The following is a 16,664-nucleotide window of genomic DNA, read 5'->3' as shown; positions in this document are numbered from 1 at the left end:
AATTGTGTGTACTGTAAAAAGTTAGAAAGTGTATTTATATCCCCTAACTCTTTAATTTAAAATGATCTGACCTTGTTAATAATCTATGGTTCATGGCATTGTGAAAAAATGAAATTCATAAATTCCACATATCTAAACTGAGTTAACAGTGGTTTCATTAAAGCACTTATGAATAGTAGTAATTTGTTACTATTTAGTGGTTCACTTGACTCTTCTAAAATGGGCTTTCTTGGGAATTCGTTGGTGGTCCAGTGGTTAGGCTCCGCACTTTTATTACTGAGGGCCCAGGTTCAGTCCCTGGTCAGGGGACTCTTAAGATTCTGCAAGCCACACAGTGCAGCCAAAAAAATGGGAGCTATCCAGTGTTTCCTTACAGTCAATAATTTTGAAGAGCTACTGTTTCGAATTTATGATTACCTCTTTGTGCAACCTCTGTGAGGCCCAAATGGATATCAGATAATTTACAAGTTATAGTCTCCCATAGGCCTCATGAGATTGCTCAGAAGTTTTATTACACCTGTTGTTTTAGGGATAGCTGAGGTTTTGAGATTTACTCTGCTCATTGATGGGTGTGCGTGTGTGTGTGATTCATTCCCACCTGTTTGTGTATTTGCTTCATTCCCTTCCCAAACCCCACTTGTTGGGATGTGGGTATGTGTGTGTCTGTGTTTGATTCATTCCCTCCCCTAAACCCCGCTCAAAGTAAAAATAGGACATTTTTTTTTTTTTCTATCATGTTTGCATTTGAATGTAAAGAAATATTTCTTGATTTTATTCTGTAAATAAAGATGTTTTATGGTTATAAATATTTCAGAATACAGTCTTGAGTATGTTTGAGTATATTTAAAATAAATCTATACATTGGTTTCTGTCTTATAAAGAGGCTTACTGGATTTTTTTTGGGGGGGGTCATTTTAGGAATCTATCCGATGGTTAGAAGATGAAAAGGCTCTCCTCGAGATGACTGAAGAAGTAGACTATGATGTGGATTCATACGCCACGCAACTTGAAGCTATTCTTGAGCAAAAAATAGACATTTTAACTGAACTGCGGGGTAATTGTTTTCATTTTATCATTTGAAGTCTGCCTAATATTTGTATGTAATTAGTGGGAGGATTTCATATTGTAAAAAGACATCTGAGGTGAAAATTATGGGCACGTTTAGCATCTTTCTAGAGTTATAAAGACCAACCCACCATTCCATTGTTTTTTTTTCCTGAAAATGAAAGATGAAATATTTTAAGTGCTGTCTAGTCATCTTTTTTGTTTTCGTCTTTGGAGAAGATAGACATCTTATGATTAAAGAGGGAAAATACATTTTAACAAGTTTTTAAGTTTTATATACCCATGCAGAGCTTTGGTAGGCCAATTCTTTTCAGTATTATTTTCCTTGGTTTAGATCTATTCCAGGTCATCTTTCTATCACCTCCTACCTGCATCTCCTTTCTGTGCATATTTTGTCATGATTTTCCTTTGAACTCTTGTTTTAGAAAATGAAGGGGGAAAGGTTCCAAACAGCTACTCTTTCTGCTTTGCTTATGAAGGGAAGCATGTGGCTTACCAAATGCCATGTCTTCTTTCTTGGCTTTTTAGTTAGCTTATCTGTGCCACTTCAGATAAGCACATATTATATGTGCTGATTTCTTAGGCTTTGGCAAATTAGCTGTCTTCATTTATATGCAAGTAGGCTTCTTTGTGTGTACATGCAGTGCAACATGAAACTTGACTGAAGTTGCTAGATTTTTTAGCACAAAACAAGCTGCTTAATTTTTTAAACTAGGTTCTTTGTAAAGTTAGTTATTTGAAATTATATCCTACAGAGTCAGCAGTGACCATTTTGCCAATTTAGAATTGTTTGTGCAGATGTAGGGTTTCTAACATTGGCTGTTTTTCACGTTCTTCATATTCAAGCCTTGATTTAACGTGTTTTGATCATTTTTCTAATCTGGCATAATGCATAAGCAGCTTTCTGTATGCATTTTATTCAGGAGACAGATCACAATGTATCCTTATTTTTTTTCAATGCAAGATGTAAATTTCAACTTAGTTCCCTTCCTTTTCTCAGGATTCATGTAAATATTAAGTATATCCAAACTTTGAAGAAACTACTACCTAAATATTGTATAATTCAGTCCTTAGGAAAAAAAAATGACCAAATATAATTTTGATATTAATATAAATTTGAGAGCTATAGCAGGCATCAGATCCAGAAGTCCTTATACTCCTTTCTAAATTTCAGAAAAAAATCAACTTTTTAAACATCACTGTACTTAGGAAGAGGGGAAAGCAATCAAGATTCCAGCACTGTGTCTTTCTCTTTTTTTTGAAAGCCATAATCTGCACTATTAACACATTTTCAGTTTGGAAGCTATTGGAAGGCGCCATCTCCTGTGTGGTGTGCAGGGCTTACAGCTGCCCTTGGTCTGCACTGACTGGGTGGCAGTAGCGCCTCCCCAGGACGACAGTGAAAAGTGTCTGTAGGCGGCACCAGTGTCCCCGGGAGGGGAGCAGAAAGCACCCCAGTCAAGAACCACCGCTGTAGAAAGATTTCTCATCTTCACACAGCTGACAGTTACTTGCCTCTTCCAATTTTTACTTACCTATTTCTTACTCTTATGTGACTCTGAATCAGTACATGATAGAACAGACAGTAAGACAGAACTGTAAGACCAAGAAATGTATATTCTGTAATCTCCCTTCTTCATCGTACCTTTTGTAATCCCCGATAAGGAAAAAGTAACATGTCTTAAAAATTCAAGTGAACTTGAAATTTCATAGCTTAAAAAGGTAAAATAGGAATTGAAAGTAGACATTTTCTAATATTCTGAGAATAACTATTTTACATACATTCCTTTTTATACTGTAAAAAGGAATTCAAAGAAATTAAAATTGAACACCGTAAAATAGGCCAAATAGAACAGAAATCCGTTATGAAGAGAACAACAACAAAAAAAACCCACAAGCATTTCTCAGAATCTGTGAATCTGTTGCTATACCTGAGCACTATGTTTATTAGTTCTGAGTTTCTGGACCACAAAGAACAAAAGGAAAAACCCTGAGTTGACATTGTAAGAGATGACTTGATAGGATGCATAAAATTATGTACTGTATCACATGTAATGCAAAACTTATTTTCTTCTTTTCTTTTTCCAAGATAAAGTGAAATCTTTTCGTGCAGCTCTGCAAGAAGAAGAACAGGCCAGCAAGCAAATCAACCCGAAGAGACCCCGTGCCCTTTAAATCAGCATTTGCTGCTAAAGGATCCCCAGAACCCTCGCTACTGTAACATAACAATGGTTCAGCTGTAAGGGCCATTTGAAAGTTTGAAATCTTAAGTGTCTGTGGAAAATGTCTTGTCCCTTCACCTGAATGACATTTCAATTTTGTGAAACACTCTTCCTGTCTACAAGATGCTTCTAGTCAGGAGGCACAACCAAGATTTGGGAATAGTGAAGCATTTTGTTTCATTTACCCAGATAGTGAGTTACTTTTGGAGATCCTTGCCAATTTTATTTTCTATATGATGAAGTAAGATTGTGGACTTGATCCAGAGGTGAATAGTAAGGGGAAGCCACAGCATTTCCTTTCAACTCAGTTCAGTTTTCTTAGCAAGACTGAGCAGTTTTAAGTCCTTTGCGTGCATGCATACCTCATCAGTGATTGTACATACCTTGCCCACTTCTAGAAACAGCTGTGCTCCCCTCTTCCTGCTTTGTGCCTTGACTAAGGCTATTGACCCTAAATTTCTGAAGCACAGCCAAGATAAATTACATTCCTTATTTGTCATTGTAAATTACCTTTATTGTGTGTACATTTTTACTGTAATTGAGACTTTTTTTTGTGTGTGACTAGTTAATTTTGCAGGATGTGCCATATCATTGAATGGAACTAAAGTCTGTGACAGTGGACATAGCTGCTGGACCATTCCATCTTATATGTAAAAAAATCTGGAATTATGATTTTAAAACCATATAACATGTGGTTATAATTTTCTTAGCATTTTCTTTGTAAAGAACTAAAATATAAACTAGTTGGTGTATAATAAAAAGTAATGAAATTCTGAAAAGAGTTTTATCTTAGGATAATACATATATACGCAGTGTGTGTTCCAGTGTGGTATTAACAAGACTAATAGTGCAATTTGATCTTTACCAATACCATTACTTAAGTTGAAGTGTCCATTAGCACCCCAAAATGTACTTTTTAAATGGTACAGTTAAAGGAAATTGGCTTCTGATGCATGAATATGTACATGTACATTGAAGGTAGTCCATAATAGAACTGTTAGGTTTAAGTCAAGTGTAGACAGTACATAACTTATGTTGAAAAAGAATTTAAGCTAAAAAAGAGTTGACTTCGCCATAAAAGGCAGATCTAATGCAAGCTCCACCCATTACCTAATGGTTGATGTTTCACCACTACTTGGCGAGAACCACCAAATTCTCACCAATCAGTTCATGTAGGGCATGCTACTTTTTAAATGGTGGCACTTATTTTTACAGATTGCTAGTCCAAGGAAGAAAACTGGCCACTTTTCATGTAAATATTTTGTTAGAAGATTTATATCTCTCTCTAGGAGTTTTCCCTCGGTTCCCAGCATAGTGTCTAGGAGTACATTAACAAAAAGTCTCCCAGGGATATCTTGTTTTGATTTACTCTAGGGAACTACCAGCGTATTCCTGTGGGCTAAAGGGAAGCTATGAACAGAGAGTCATATGAGCCAGACTCCCTACTTCACTGTCCATAGAATTCAAAGGGTAGTTATGGGAAATCCTAACACCATGGTGAAAAGCTCCTCTGTAAACTTGAAATCTAGTACAAATGTAGATTTTCACAGTGTGCTTATTATTAATAAATTAAATCTGTGTAATGAGTTTTAGAGACAATTTACTTCAATACAATCACCTTTGTTTTGGAAGGAACTCAGGTTTTCTTGCAGCTGTGAGATATGTTCTACTTGTGTTTATTTCAAGGAAAAGAGGAAGAATGGAGAACTGTTAGTATTGACCTTACAGAGGCTTTTTAAAAATGTAGTTTCTGAGCCTAACCAACCTTCAAAGGGCATAAAGATACGTGAATTTACTCATTTTAAGCACAACAGACTAGTCTTAATTTATTAAATTAAAAGGGTACTGTATCTGTGGAAGGTCTCCTGAAATTGAAATACACTGCCTTATACTGTAAAGGCTTCATTCTGAATAGCATTCAAGGTATATTAAACATTAGTACCAGAAAGGATCTTGGTAGTATAATCCATTCTTTCTGTTTTACAGATAGGGAAATCTAAAGGTTATAAAAGGGACTAAAACTCAGCAAGCAATTCATAGGAGGACAGGGAAATAAGAGGGAAAGCTGAATTAAATCTTTAAAGATAGAGATGGTACAAGTAAACTTTGCTAAGTAGTTTTGTGTGATTTTAAAAAACCTGCTCTTAAGCTTATGTAGTATTTATGTACAAAAGTGGCTTTATGCAGTTGTTGTCTAAAGAATGACTTACATTTTTTGGATCTGGATTAAACGTTCTTTCCTTTCTCAGACTTGAAAACTGATATCCCTATTAATAATTATTTAAAATTAACTAAAAATGTACTTTATTTTAGTTATATAGGAATGTTTTAATATATAACTTTGAGGCCAGATTTCTAAAAAATCTGTTTAGGCAAACAACCTAGCTTTCCTTCTAGGTTCACTCGCTGTATGGACCCCTGTTAAAGTAATCTGGAGACATTCCTTCTATTAAACTAGGTATAAAGAAAACCTAATGTCACTGAAAATATTTTAATTAATTTCCGTATATAAATAAAATAGTCAGCTACTATAATTCTTTGTTAAAGGGCATTTACAATATTGAATATAATATTGATAATGATTTAAACACTGTAGCTAATTTAGACTTATTTATGACATCTATTGAAATTTTTAATTACCCAGAAGTCATGAATCCTGGGAACCTGTGGTTGTGGCAGAATGGCTGGTTGGGTTGGTTGGTTTTGAAATTGAAGAGCAGAGATTTTAACTTTAAAGTCAGTTTTGATTTATAAAACTCTTTGAAATTTTAAGTCTATGACTTTTTTGTATGAAAAAAAATCATACAGTCTTATAATTCATTTTATTCTAGTTGAGATGCTCATTTTCAAGGAATGCCTAGAAGTAATATATGCCTGGCACCATGCGGTGGCGGTAGCAGGCTCGAGCTTACCTAAAACCCTGATGCAGCCTGTTAACACTACAGGATTGCTAGAGGGATAGGCAGTGATAGAAACTGTACGGGAAAACACAGAAAGAATTCGAGACGCAAAATAACATTTTAAGACAACTGCTTTACTGTACACATGAATAACAAGAAGAAATGGTATGGGGGATATGTGACTAAATTAAACATTTCAACTTTTTTATGACTTGAAGGACAAAGGCCTAAAGAGTTAAAGCCTAAAAGAGGTTCTCACAATAATATATAACACAGAAAATAAAAGGGTACCATCTTTATACACTGTTAGAAATAAGTTGAAGTGTTAAGTTGTGCGTATCTGCGGCTCTTGAAGATTATTATCACCCTGCCTTGTATTATATATTAAACCAAAACAAACAAACGAGCAAAAAACAAAGAAACCTTGGACACTTAGAACTGACTTACTTTCTTAAAAATTCAGAGAACTAAATGGTGACAGTCGTAGTCCATCAAAAGCAGTCAGGCACATAGTGTCCAAGCATAGTTCATTTTCTCCAACTATTAAGAACATATAATTCCACTTTTTTTCCTTGAGCTTGAAAAACTTCTCTTTTCCAGATACCTAAGAAAAATGGATACCTTCTGCATTGAATCCATGTAGCAATCTGAAAAAAAGAAACCAAGTGGGATGGTATTGAAATGCTAGTTTGTAGTAAGTAACAACACGTACACAGTCCCTGTACCATGAGTTCTAAAACACAAATACTCCTAAGATGTCAGTAAAGAAACTTTATTCTTCAATTAAGTTTATGAGATGTATATTGGTTAAAGCCACCTCATTTTGGTGCCTCTCCTGTCGTAGCCTATATGTCTTAAGGCATGATGAATTTAACTAAAATAATCTTAGACCTACACTAACCCTGGCCTAAGAGCACATTGGTACTTGTTCCATTTCAACCTGGTAGTGAATGCAAAGCTGTTTGGAATTAAGAGACAGGAGAGAGATGAATGGCTAATCTCATGTGTCCTTTCTTGCTCTCTGAGCTCAGTTATTCAGACTCAAATACTTACTTCTCTCTGGATACCTATGTACTTATCAGATCACTGTTTTAGTAAGCTGCATGTTTAGTAATCTTGCAGAAAATTAATAAGAATGAAGGAAAATAAGATGAAATATTTCTATTTAGACCTGCCTGAGATTATTTTCAGGATGGCCCATAAGAACCGACAGGATGGGTTAAGGTATCTAAAGATGGGTACTTATGGATAATGTTCAACTCCTGGCATTAACATCTAATGGAGACAGGAGTACTGCTCACCTGCCAATAAAATATGTGTCATTTGTCTCAGTTACATACAACTGTGTTTCCAGCATAAAAAAGTAAACCAGTGACTTTTATATCAATCTACCCTCTGTTTTTCAGCCTCTAGATCATGGAAGCTTTAAAAATGAATTGGTTAAAGAGACAAAAATTTATGGTCTTTTAGTTAGGAAATCAAAGTGTTAGTGATTAAAAACAATGAATGCAGGTCAATTATTACCTGACTATTTGACACCTTACTCTGCTTTTTTAAGATTTACTTGCTTAATCGAAGGAAAACAAATTTTGCTCTATATTGCCCAGTTACTTACGACACCATTCTTTCTTTCTTACTTCGGGTGTATAGAACTTGTCTCAGTCCATGAAATAAGTTACTGAACCAGTTAGAAATGATAACCATATATGATTGTAACTAATATTATTTCATACTTTAAAGCTATTCTCAGTAAAGAAGATCCAACTATATGTATTGTGATTCTTCTACCTGAAAGGCTACTTTGAAGAGACAAACTATTAAAACTATGAATGGGAGTTGGGGGAGGGGGCTGGAAGGGAGAAGCACACACACCATAACTCACACTGTCACAGAGGTTATCTCCAGGCTTGGACTGTTCTTCACGTACTGTTCTTACAGAAAATGCATTCTGCTGCAGCTAACTAGCCTCCATCTTCTACACCAAATAACTATTCCATGCCATGGAAGTGCTATGCAATAACTCCCAGGTAGCACCTTATAACCGCTTAAAAGCCTTTAAATCTCTAAATATGAAGGTGTCACAGTAAAGAAATGTAAACATGTAGTAAAAGGAAAATGTAGTTACCTGATGAAATCATCTATGTCCATGGAACGGGCCCGCTTGTCACTAAAACCTGTGCTGGTTAGGATTTGCTGTATTTTATCTGCTATGCTGAAATCTTCTGGTATTATCTATCAATACAAGATGCAGAATAAATGAACAACATATCTTTAATGAAGTCACCTTGACTCTTTTTTTTGTTTTTCACTAAGTCATAAACAGTCACCTTATCTCTTCCTGATAGTTTTGGAAAGCCTATCTGTGTCAATAAGACTTGCATCTCTTAATTCATTAAGTGGTTGATGTTCAGCACATACCAAGTATTCATCATGTATACTGCCCTTTTTCTTCTTAGAAATTCTGAAATAGTTATGTTTCAGGCTTTGCAAAGTACTTCATAACATAATTAAAGCTGTAAACTAGATTTTACAGCAGTTGTTAATATCTTTGAAAATTAACATTTTCTTAGCACAAATTTCATTAGCTAGCTAGTTTTTCCTCAAAGATAGCCTCTCTAACCCTTGAGAATGCCTCACACTTCACATCTTCCATCCAAAAACTTCTTAATCCAATTTAGTATTTCCTATGTAGGTAGTTGTTCAGAGACTGTATTCATAAAATGGAGGTAGCTACGCTACCGCTACATTAAACCACGTAAGAGCTGAATGAGAAAAGGAAAATTTGCTTTTATCTGCCACTCTGTTTAGATTGGAAAACTAAAAAATTATCAAACATCACAGTCATATATAGATGTCTGTGTGTTCACACAACTCAAGAAAATGTTGCACAGATAATGGTAGGAGACATGAGGTTCACAACCAGAACTTGCCATTTATCCCTTACTTTATTCTAATTATTTCAATTTCTGGGTATTAAAAAAAAGGCACTGAGAAAATGGTAACTTTAAATTTGTAATTTCTATAAGAGCAACAAGCAAGAAGGGATGGCCCCAATTCAAAAGCTAGCAAATACCTTTAAGCTGAGTAAGTTATACATGGTTAAAATTTGGGAGAAAATTATGACTCAACTGAATCTTTTTATAGCCAAAAGAAAAAAAAGGACAGAGTATTCAAGGCTGCTCATTCTACAAAGTATACAGCAGCACTGACCTATTAAAGAGCTGACGTTCTCCTGTTAGTTAGACATGACATACTGTCTTTTAAGGGTCCTATGAAATGTTCAGAATTAAGAGTTTTGTAATATATGAAACAGTAGGAAATGGACATTTTAAAACACAACAAATTATTGAAACAACAACATTCTGTGCTTACAATATTATGGACCGAACAGTGAATTCTGTAGTTTTTCTCCAATAGCTGTTGCACTGCACTTGACCTATAAAGAAATGATGTCACTCTTATTCCAAACAGATTATAAATAGAAATTTCCTTTACTATAAGATGAAGCCTGTGCTCCACATGGTGAAATTAAAGAACTAAAAAAGGTTGAATATTTAAACTTCTGAAATCACAACTACTAATATTTAAACCTAATACACATCTTAAGGAAGTTTTATATTACAAAAAAACATCATCTCAAAAATTAGTTTTTTCATTGTGGCTTTCACCATTTTTTTTACCTTGGGTTCCAAATCGCTATTCTATTTTCCAAGTTAAAATGCCATGAATCTTTCCAAAGCGTGGAAGGGGCCCATCTGTCACCTCGTTTTTCCAAGGAAAAGCAGATGGGGGTATGGTTTTTGGGTTTTTCCCATTTCTCAAAAAAACAAACCCGATCTAATTCCCAAATCCAGGAACTTTTCATTAAAATCTCCTGCCTCCCAAAGTACAAAATTAAAAGTGTGTCTGGACATGGATCATGTGTATGCTTTAGGGTAATACTGTTCAGGAAAATGACCAAATTTTAGCGCTTAGCACAGTATCTGAAGCATTGATCCCTCATATATCATAAATTAGTAAAATACTTACTTAAATGCAGCAGACAGTGTCTTGTTTTTCCTAACAAAGGTGATCCTTACTAGGCCATCCCATTCCTGAAACAGTAGATGGTATTTTCTTAGAAAATATTAAGCCCCACTGATACCTAGTAGGTACAATTTTATCTTACTATATAAAACTAAAAGCCTTCTGAAGTGATAAAAATGTTCTATATCTTGATGTGTCTGGTTCATATATACAAAAGTAAGATCTATACTTTTCACACTTTTGTGCACCTCATTGACTATTATACCCTCAATTTTAAAAATAGAAAACATTTGTGCCACATTGGAACAAAGAACATTGCATTTATTTAACTCTAAGTATCGTTTTCAAAAGAACATGACTCAAAACAGACATGATTTAGAATACAACCTGTGTAATACACCTAGCTAAACCTTGTAGGAATAGCTGACAACCACACCACCGCCACCAGCTACTGACCATATAAGCATGTTTTTATCCAATGTGATTGCAGTGAGGTTTTACATCAAGTCATGTGGCTTTCTTCTCTTTTTAAATGGCAAAAATTAGAATTCTGATTAAACAGTGTTACCCATACTATTACTTTTAACACAACTATTTTCATTTTATCTTGTTTCCCATGTCTTATTCAAATAGATACATGTTTTCTGTAGATATAATCTTCAGCAAACTGCAATGGTATTCTAGTCTTTATCTTTTGCAAACATTTTCCATGCTCTTTTGAGGTCTTCAACAACTGTGTTGTGTCAAAAAATTCCAAGTACTCCATTACAGGATGTATTATAATTAATATTCTCCTATTTAGACATTTAGGTTGACTCATTTTTTTGCTGCTACAGACCCACATCTTCCACCTTGGACTTTTTTTCCTTTTATTGAATGACCCTATTTTAACCTCACCTGAAAATTGATAGGTGGTGGTGGATTCTTAGGTTCTATCCTTACGACACTGGATTCCACCTTGGGTGGTGGTCTGAAATTATTCTTTCCAACCTGTTAATCAGAAAATGTTTAAGTAGTCCTCTCAAAAACAACTTTAAATAGTAATCAGGACTTCCCTGGTGGTGCACTGGATAAGTGCCAATGCAGGGAACACTGGTTCAATCCCTGGTCCGGAAAGATTCCACGTGCCAAGGAGCAACTAAACCCGCAAGCCACAGCTACTGAGCTGGCATGCTGTGACTACTGAAGCCCACACGCCTAGAGCTTACGCTCTGCAACAAGAGAGGCCACTGCAATGAGAAGCCTGTGCACCGCGATAAAGAGCAGCCCCCGCTCGCCACGACTAGAGAAAGCCCGCACAAAGCAACAAAGACTCGCTGCAGCCAAAAATAAATTTTTTTTAAAAAATAGTAATCATACATGCTCTTCACAGAAGGCACAGCTAGATGCTCAATGATGAGTTAAGCCCCATTATTTAACAACAGTCACTCACTTTCATTAGATGGTCCACACGTGCTAACAGCTGTGTGTTAATTGACAGTCTGCAGTATAACTTATCTCCAGGTTTTGCAACCAGTCGGAGAGCAAATTCTCTTTGAAACATTAGCACGGCACATCTGAAAAGACAGCAGAAAGGAATAAAAAGAGAAAGGTCATTTTCAACTATAAATGTACTTTAACTTCAATGACTTTTCTTAGGTGGGAAACAGTAAATCAGTAGCTGTGGTTAATAACAATCAGCTGGCCAGAAGGGAGAACAGTTTCAGCCTGAGCCTTATTCCCACAGAATGACCCAGCTACCTTTGTTTTTCATTGTATAATGGTTGTAGCTCTAACCCCTTGTGAACGTAAGCCCTCAATGATCAGATGAGAGAGTATTTCAGGTCAACAAAAGTTTCACGAAACTATAATCACCTGGTTGACATGAAATGAATGCCCTCTGATATATTTATTCCATTCCATGTCATTAAAAAAAAAAAGTGACTGTCATGGCTCATTAAATATATTTTATAACTACTAAGGAGTTTTTGACCTGCAATTTGAAAATCACTGCTACAGAGTGTACTAGAAACCAGTTAGCAGGACACTTCAGAATCTAGACATAAGAAGTTTGACCTGGGCTAACAACAGAAGCCTAAGAAAATATGGAAAGGCCATCTGGTCTCAGAAGCACGACTCAGCCCGCACCTCTCCCAGATAACTAGCAACTGCTCAAGAATGTGAGACAGAGAGAGCAGCACACAAACTGATACTTTCTACAAAACAAATTCTCCAGTAGTTTTTCAATTGAGTTAACCTTAACTTTTGGCTATCTGTGTTCATGGCCTAAACTGTAATTTTTCTAAGATTTGACAGTAACTTTAGTCTTCTTGTCACAAACCTGAAAAAAGGTCGGTGCAGCAACAGCTTGAAGACAAAAGGAGAAGAGATCTGGAAAAGAATTAACTGGTTATTTCTGGGAAAGACCCACCAGAGAACCATTTAGTAAATATAATGTTCCTACATTTGGAAAACATACCTGATAAGGCAAATTTGCCACACAAGCATCAAAGAATGGCAGATCTGCTTTTAACACATCACCCACCATTACTTGAAGTTTGCTGGCCAGAGGCCTGATAATAAAAAAAAAAAAGCAATTAAAAAGAACATCGTTTCACGAGATTGAAATGTACTTTAATTCTATTATGTATACTCACGTGCCCTGAACTCTTTTGTGAAGTTCAGCTACTAGCCTTGGGTCAAGTTCACAAGCAATTACCTAAATTAAAAAAAATTTTTTTTGTAGGTTAATTATGGAGAATAAATCTTTTCCTGTTAACTCAATAGGAACTTACATTATTTAAATGAATTAAAATTCTTTTCCCAATTCCACCATCATTATTCTTCAATTGTACTCTACCAGTATATTTTAAAGAACTTACCTGAAGAGAATTTAATGAAGAGATGATTTTACAAAATGCGGCAAGGGGGTTAAAGGAACAACAAAAAACATCACCCAGAAAAGTAAGCAACCAGACTACATGACCGTTCTACCCAAATACTTCACAGGATTACTGTGCTCATATGGCTCCATGCTTTGTAATTCAAGTGATGATGAAAAAAAATACACAATATGTCTTTGCAGTAAATGTTCTTTAGAAGCATACAAAGCAACTGCTCTGGAATGAGTAGATCACTTCTCTCACCTACTAAGATCCAGAGCAGATAGCATAATTTCTCAAGTAAATGAAAAGGGATACCAGATAGGCTGAAATTTATTTCAGTATAAGCTGAGGTTTTGCTGACTTCCAGAAAGACTCTGTCTACAAAGCAGAGATATGTGAGGTTTAGTCTGTTTAGCTCCCAGATCCATTCTCCAGCTTTGCTGTGCCTGTAGGGTAATATAGTCCAGCTCCCTCGCCCTTTGACTTCTTGTTGGGCCAGGCTAATGGAAGGCATTACTGGATCCAAGGGGTGGGGTTGAGTACTTCCTAATGCCTGCGCCTGCCTTGCACAAGTTCTGGCAGCGGCCGTGTTTGGCTATGAGTGGTCCCTGTCCCTGCTCTTTCTGGGCTCCAGTAACACATTTCCCTCCTCTTGTCCCTTGAGGTTGCTCGATGGTAACTGTTTCCTGCTGTTGATAGTCCCTAGGTTTTTCACTAACTGTTTACTGGTTCCCTTAACATTCCCACATCTTGTCAATGGTCTCTTCACTGAACTCTCTTCAGATAAGTTCTTTGTTGCCTACATCCATCAGAAGACACAGCAATGATCCGATGTAACTGGAACTGGATCCACCAAGAGACAAAGAAGGCACCAGCAGCAGCCAGGTGACACTCCAGTCTCAGAGGCCTGTGCTAGCTCTCCTCCAGAGTTCTAAGTCCAATAACTCCAGTCCCCTTGCTTTGTCCCCCTGAGCCCAGAGGTGGTAGCTGCTCTTTGTAATTCTACTCTTGGGTTAACCTCAGTGTTTTATTCTCTTGGTCCTCTAACAACCATGTAACCAATTCCCTGTATTGAAGTATCCAATGTCATTTGTTTTCCTGATTGATATACCCATATTTTTTTCTTTTAATCCATTAAAAAAAATTGAGACAATTGAAATAAAACATTATATTAGTTTCAGGTATACAACACAATGATTTGATATATATAACATTCATGACCACATAATTACAATTTTTTTTCTTGTCACGAGACTTTACTCTTTGCCAACCTTCAAATATACTACAGTGTTGTTAACTAGAGTCATGATGATGTCCATTACATCCCCAGACATATTTATTTTATCCTGGAAATTGGTACCTTTTGACTCACTTCACCCAATTTGCTCATATTTTATAAGATAAAGTATTTCTAGCAAAGGAGCAAGAGTTACTGTTAAAATAACAGCAATTCATTAAAACAGATTTATACTTGTAAACCACCTGAGCTTACTCACATGATACCTGATACCAAACACTAAATCCTCTCTTTACCTTTTTTGCCTTTTCCAGCAACTTTACAGTCATATTGCCAGTTCCAGGTCCAACCTCCAGCACCACATCAGTTGGTCGTAAGGCAGCCTACAAGCAAGCACAACTACTTTAGCTTTACAGGCACATCTGAACACATAATTTAATTTACATCAGAATATCTTTACTCAAAAGTGCACAGTTAGGAGATCTTATTCTGACTTCATTTTTAGGAGATTACTTCATGACCTATGTTTAAAAAAATCATCTCATTAACATTAGGCGCAAGTGGAAACTGAACAGTCCTCCTAACTTGGGGTAATAGGAGTCAGAGACGTAGGAACAGCAGACAGCAGTTCTAAGAGTGGCATTCTCCTTCCTATCTTTGAAATGATTCCAACAGCACCTTGTTACCAACACTATTATCACTAGGTTCAAAAAGGAAGGACCAAAATGATGAACCATAGCATGTTGTACTGGTATTTCTCAATTCCACATCCATGTATGGTTTCAGGGGTGCAGAAGGATCCAGAAATTGTGCACAAAAATTAATGTCAGTCCAGTGGTTAGGACTCCATGCTTCCTCTGCAGGGGGCAGGGGTTAGATACTTAGTGTGGGAACTAAGATCCCACAACCCTCAACATGTGGCAAAAAAAAAAAAAAAGTATATGTATGCACATAGCTGGAGTATTCTGAGTCCGTAACTTTCATCAGATGCTCAAAGGAATTCATGAGTCAAAAAGGTTAAAAAGCTAGGCCAACTCTCATTTTGCATAGGACACTAAGTTGACATCTCTCACCCTGGTAATGTCCTTTCTACAGCTCCAGGATACTTCCTTTGCAACCATGAAAGTAATCTCACCACCTATTGTTTCATGTCCTAGCTCCCAATCATTCAAAACAATAGGAAAACATCAATAACCCATACAGGAAGAATACTCTGAAGAGCTTACATGTGGCATTGGCTTATAACATACAGGTTTCTCTGGGGAACAAACTTCCAAAGGTGTCTGTTTAGATACATTTTTTAGGGTTTGCAGTAAACAAACTAACAGTGATAGATGCTGCCTAGAAAAAGTGGTAATAGAAGAAGAATCTGGAATTGAACAGGTAGAAGTGTCAAGCTAAGAAGTAAATAATCTACAGAAAGATAAAAGAATTTGGAGTCAGAACCCCAGACTCACAGAATAAAGCAAATCATATTGAAGAGAACTTGCGAATCCTACACAATTCTTCAATTCATTCAACAAGTATTTATGCAGCATCTATTTTGTGTCAGGAATCCTTTCTGTGCTTAGATATTCCTAAAATTAAAATCAATAACCCAGTAACTCTCTCCCTCTCCTCTTCCAAACCCACCTTATCGATAATGCCGTTAACAATTAGAGGATTTTTCAAAATATGCTGCCCAATCCCCGTGTTGAACATGAGTCCTGCAATAAAACATGAAATAGCCTTAATTTCCCAACTTAAAAACATTAGACCGTCCCAGAGAAGAAAACAGGATAGCTAGGGGACGATATCTGCGCCAGCTAGGGGCGCCAAACGTCACGCTAAGAAGCCTGGATGACAGACTTTTAAGTCCACCCCTTCCGTGAAAGAAAGTCAGAGGCGGCGCGCGGGGCCTGCGCTCGTCGCTCGGGGAAACCCGGGACTCCCGCGCTCCCGGAGCGCTGGGCCGCCCGGTCTCACTGTCCCCGCCAGAACTCCGCTCTTGTCCCGGCTCGGTCCTACCGGAAGTCCCAACCCAAGGGACCCCAGCTCTCTCGCGGCTGTCCCCACCTCCGGCGCTCTTCAGCTGCCCGCGTTGTTGTTGCCGCTCGCGGCGGCGGCCGCTAGCCGCTGATTTGATCTTCGGCATCTCTGCAGGCAGAGAGCTCACAGGCCAGGGAAGTCAAGAAGGACCCGAACCGGCAACCTCTAGTCTCCGCACCACGTGGGAATCACCGGCCCGCACCACCAGCACCCTATCGGGCCACGTAGGGGTGAGGCGAAAACACGCCCCTTGGTTTGCTCCGGGGTCCGCCCCCAGAAAGAGGGAGGGCCTTTGGAGCCCGATGGCCGCCGGAAATAAGCT

At 37.2% G+C, this 16,664-nt stretch overlaps 2 protein-coding genes across 10 annotated transcripts in view; one reads left to right on the top strand and one right to left on the bottom strand.

Annotated features, from left to right (window-relative positions):
- The window catches only part of KIF2A (kinesin family member 2A), a 68,521-nt gene extending 63,647 nt beyond the window's left edge, over positions 1-4,874 (top strand). For all 7 annotated transcript variants that reach the window (XM_055555082.1, XM_055555081.1, XM_055555084.1 and 4 more), the window contains 2 exons: positions 919-1,054; positions 3,155-4,874. In XM_055555082.1, coding sequence (XP_055411057.1) covers positions 919-1,054; positions 3,155-3,240 — 222 coding nt within the window. In that variant the 3' untranslated portion in view covers positions 3,241-4,874. The remainder of the gene's footprint in view (positions 1-918; positions 1,055-3,154) is intronic.
- A 1,426-nt stretch (positions 4,875-6,300) lies between these two features.
- Positions 6,301-16,591, bottom strand: DIMT1 (DIM1 rRNA methyltransferase and ribosome maturation factor). Of its 3 annotated transcripts, XM_055555089.1 has the most exons (12): positions 16,370-16,591; positions 15,947-16,020; positions 14,611-14,697; positions 12,850-12,911; positions 12,672-12,765; positions 12,534-12,583; positions 11,646-11,769; positions 11,111-11,203; positions 10,217-10,281; positions 9,560-9,623; positions 8,313-8,419; positions 6,301-6,834 (listed from the first exon to the last, which is right to left on the bottom strand). In XM_055555089.1, exons 1-12 carry the CDS (start codon positions 16,446-16,448, stop codon positions 6,792-6,794), a joined length of 942 nt encoding a protein of 313 aa, XP_055411064.1. In that variant the 5' UTR covers positions 16,449-16,591; the 3' UTR covers positions 6,301-6,791. The 3 variants fall into 3 exon arrangements, with proteins under 3 accessions (XP_055411064.1, XP_055411065.1, XP_055411066.1); XM_055555090.1 differs by lacking the exon at positions 15,947-16,020 and having other exon boundaries at positions 16,370-16,506; XM_055555091.1 differs by lacking the exons at positions 14,611-14,697; positions 15,947-16,020; positions 16,370-16,591 and having other exon boundaries at positions 11,646-11,776; positions 12,540-12,583; positions 12,850-12,916.
- Between the last annotated feature and the right edge of the window lie 73 nt (positions 16,592-16,664).

This window comes from Bubalus kerabau, chromosome 18 (genome assembly GCF_029407905.1).
Source record: "Bubalus kerabau isolate K-KA32 ecotype Philippines breed swamp buffalo chromosome 18, PCC_UOA_SB_1v2, whole genome shotgun sequence".
Classification (NCBI taxonomy): domain Eukaryota; kingdom Metazoa; phylum Chordata; class Mammalia; order Artiodactyla; family Bovidae; genus Bubalus; species Bubalus kerabau.
This window is presented reverse-complemented; position numbering and strand designations above follow the sequence as displayed.

What these genes read in the sequence shown, in the direction of transcription:
- DIMT1 (XM_055555089.1), bottom strand. Translation starts at nt 16,448, where the DNA reads ATGCCGAAGATCAAATCAGCGGCTAGCGGCCGCCGCCGCGAGCGGCAA. An exon ending in TGGCAAATTTGCCTTATCAG is followed by an intron (nt 12,584 to 12,671) that starts GTATGTTTTCCA and finishes ATTCTTTTCCAG; the next exon opens with ATCTCTTCTCCTTTTGTCTT. An exon ending in GTGTGGACCATCTAATGAAA is followed by an intron (nt 11,204 to 11,645) that starts GTGAGTGACTGT and finishes TCTGATTAACAG; the next exon opens with GTTGGAAAGAATAATTTCAG.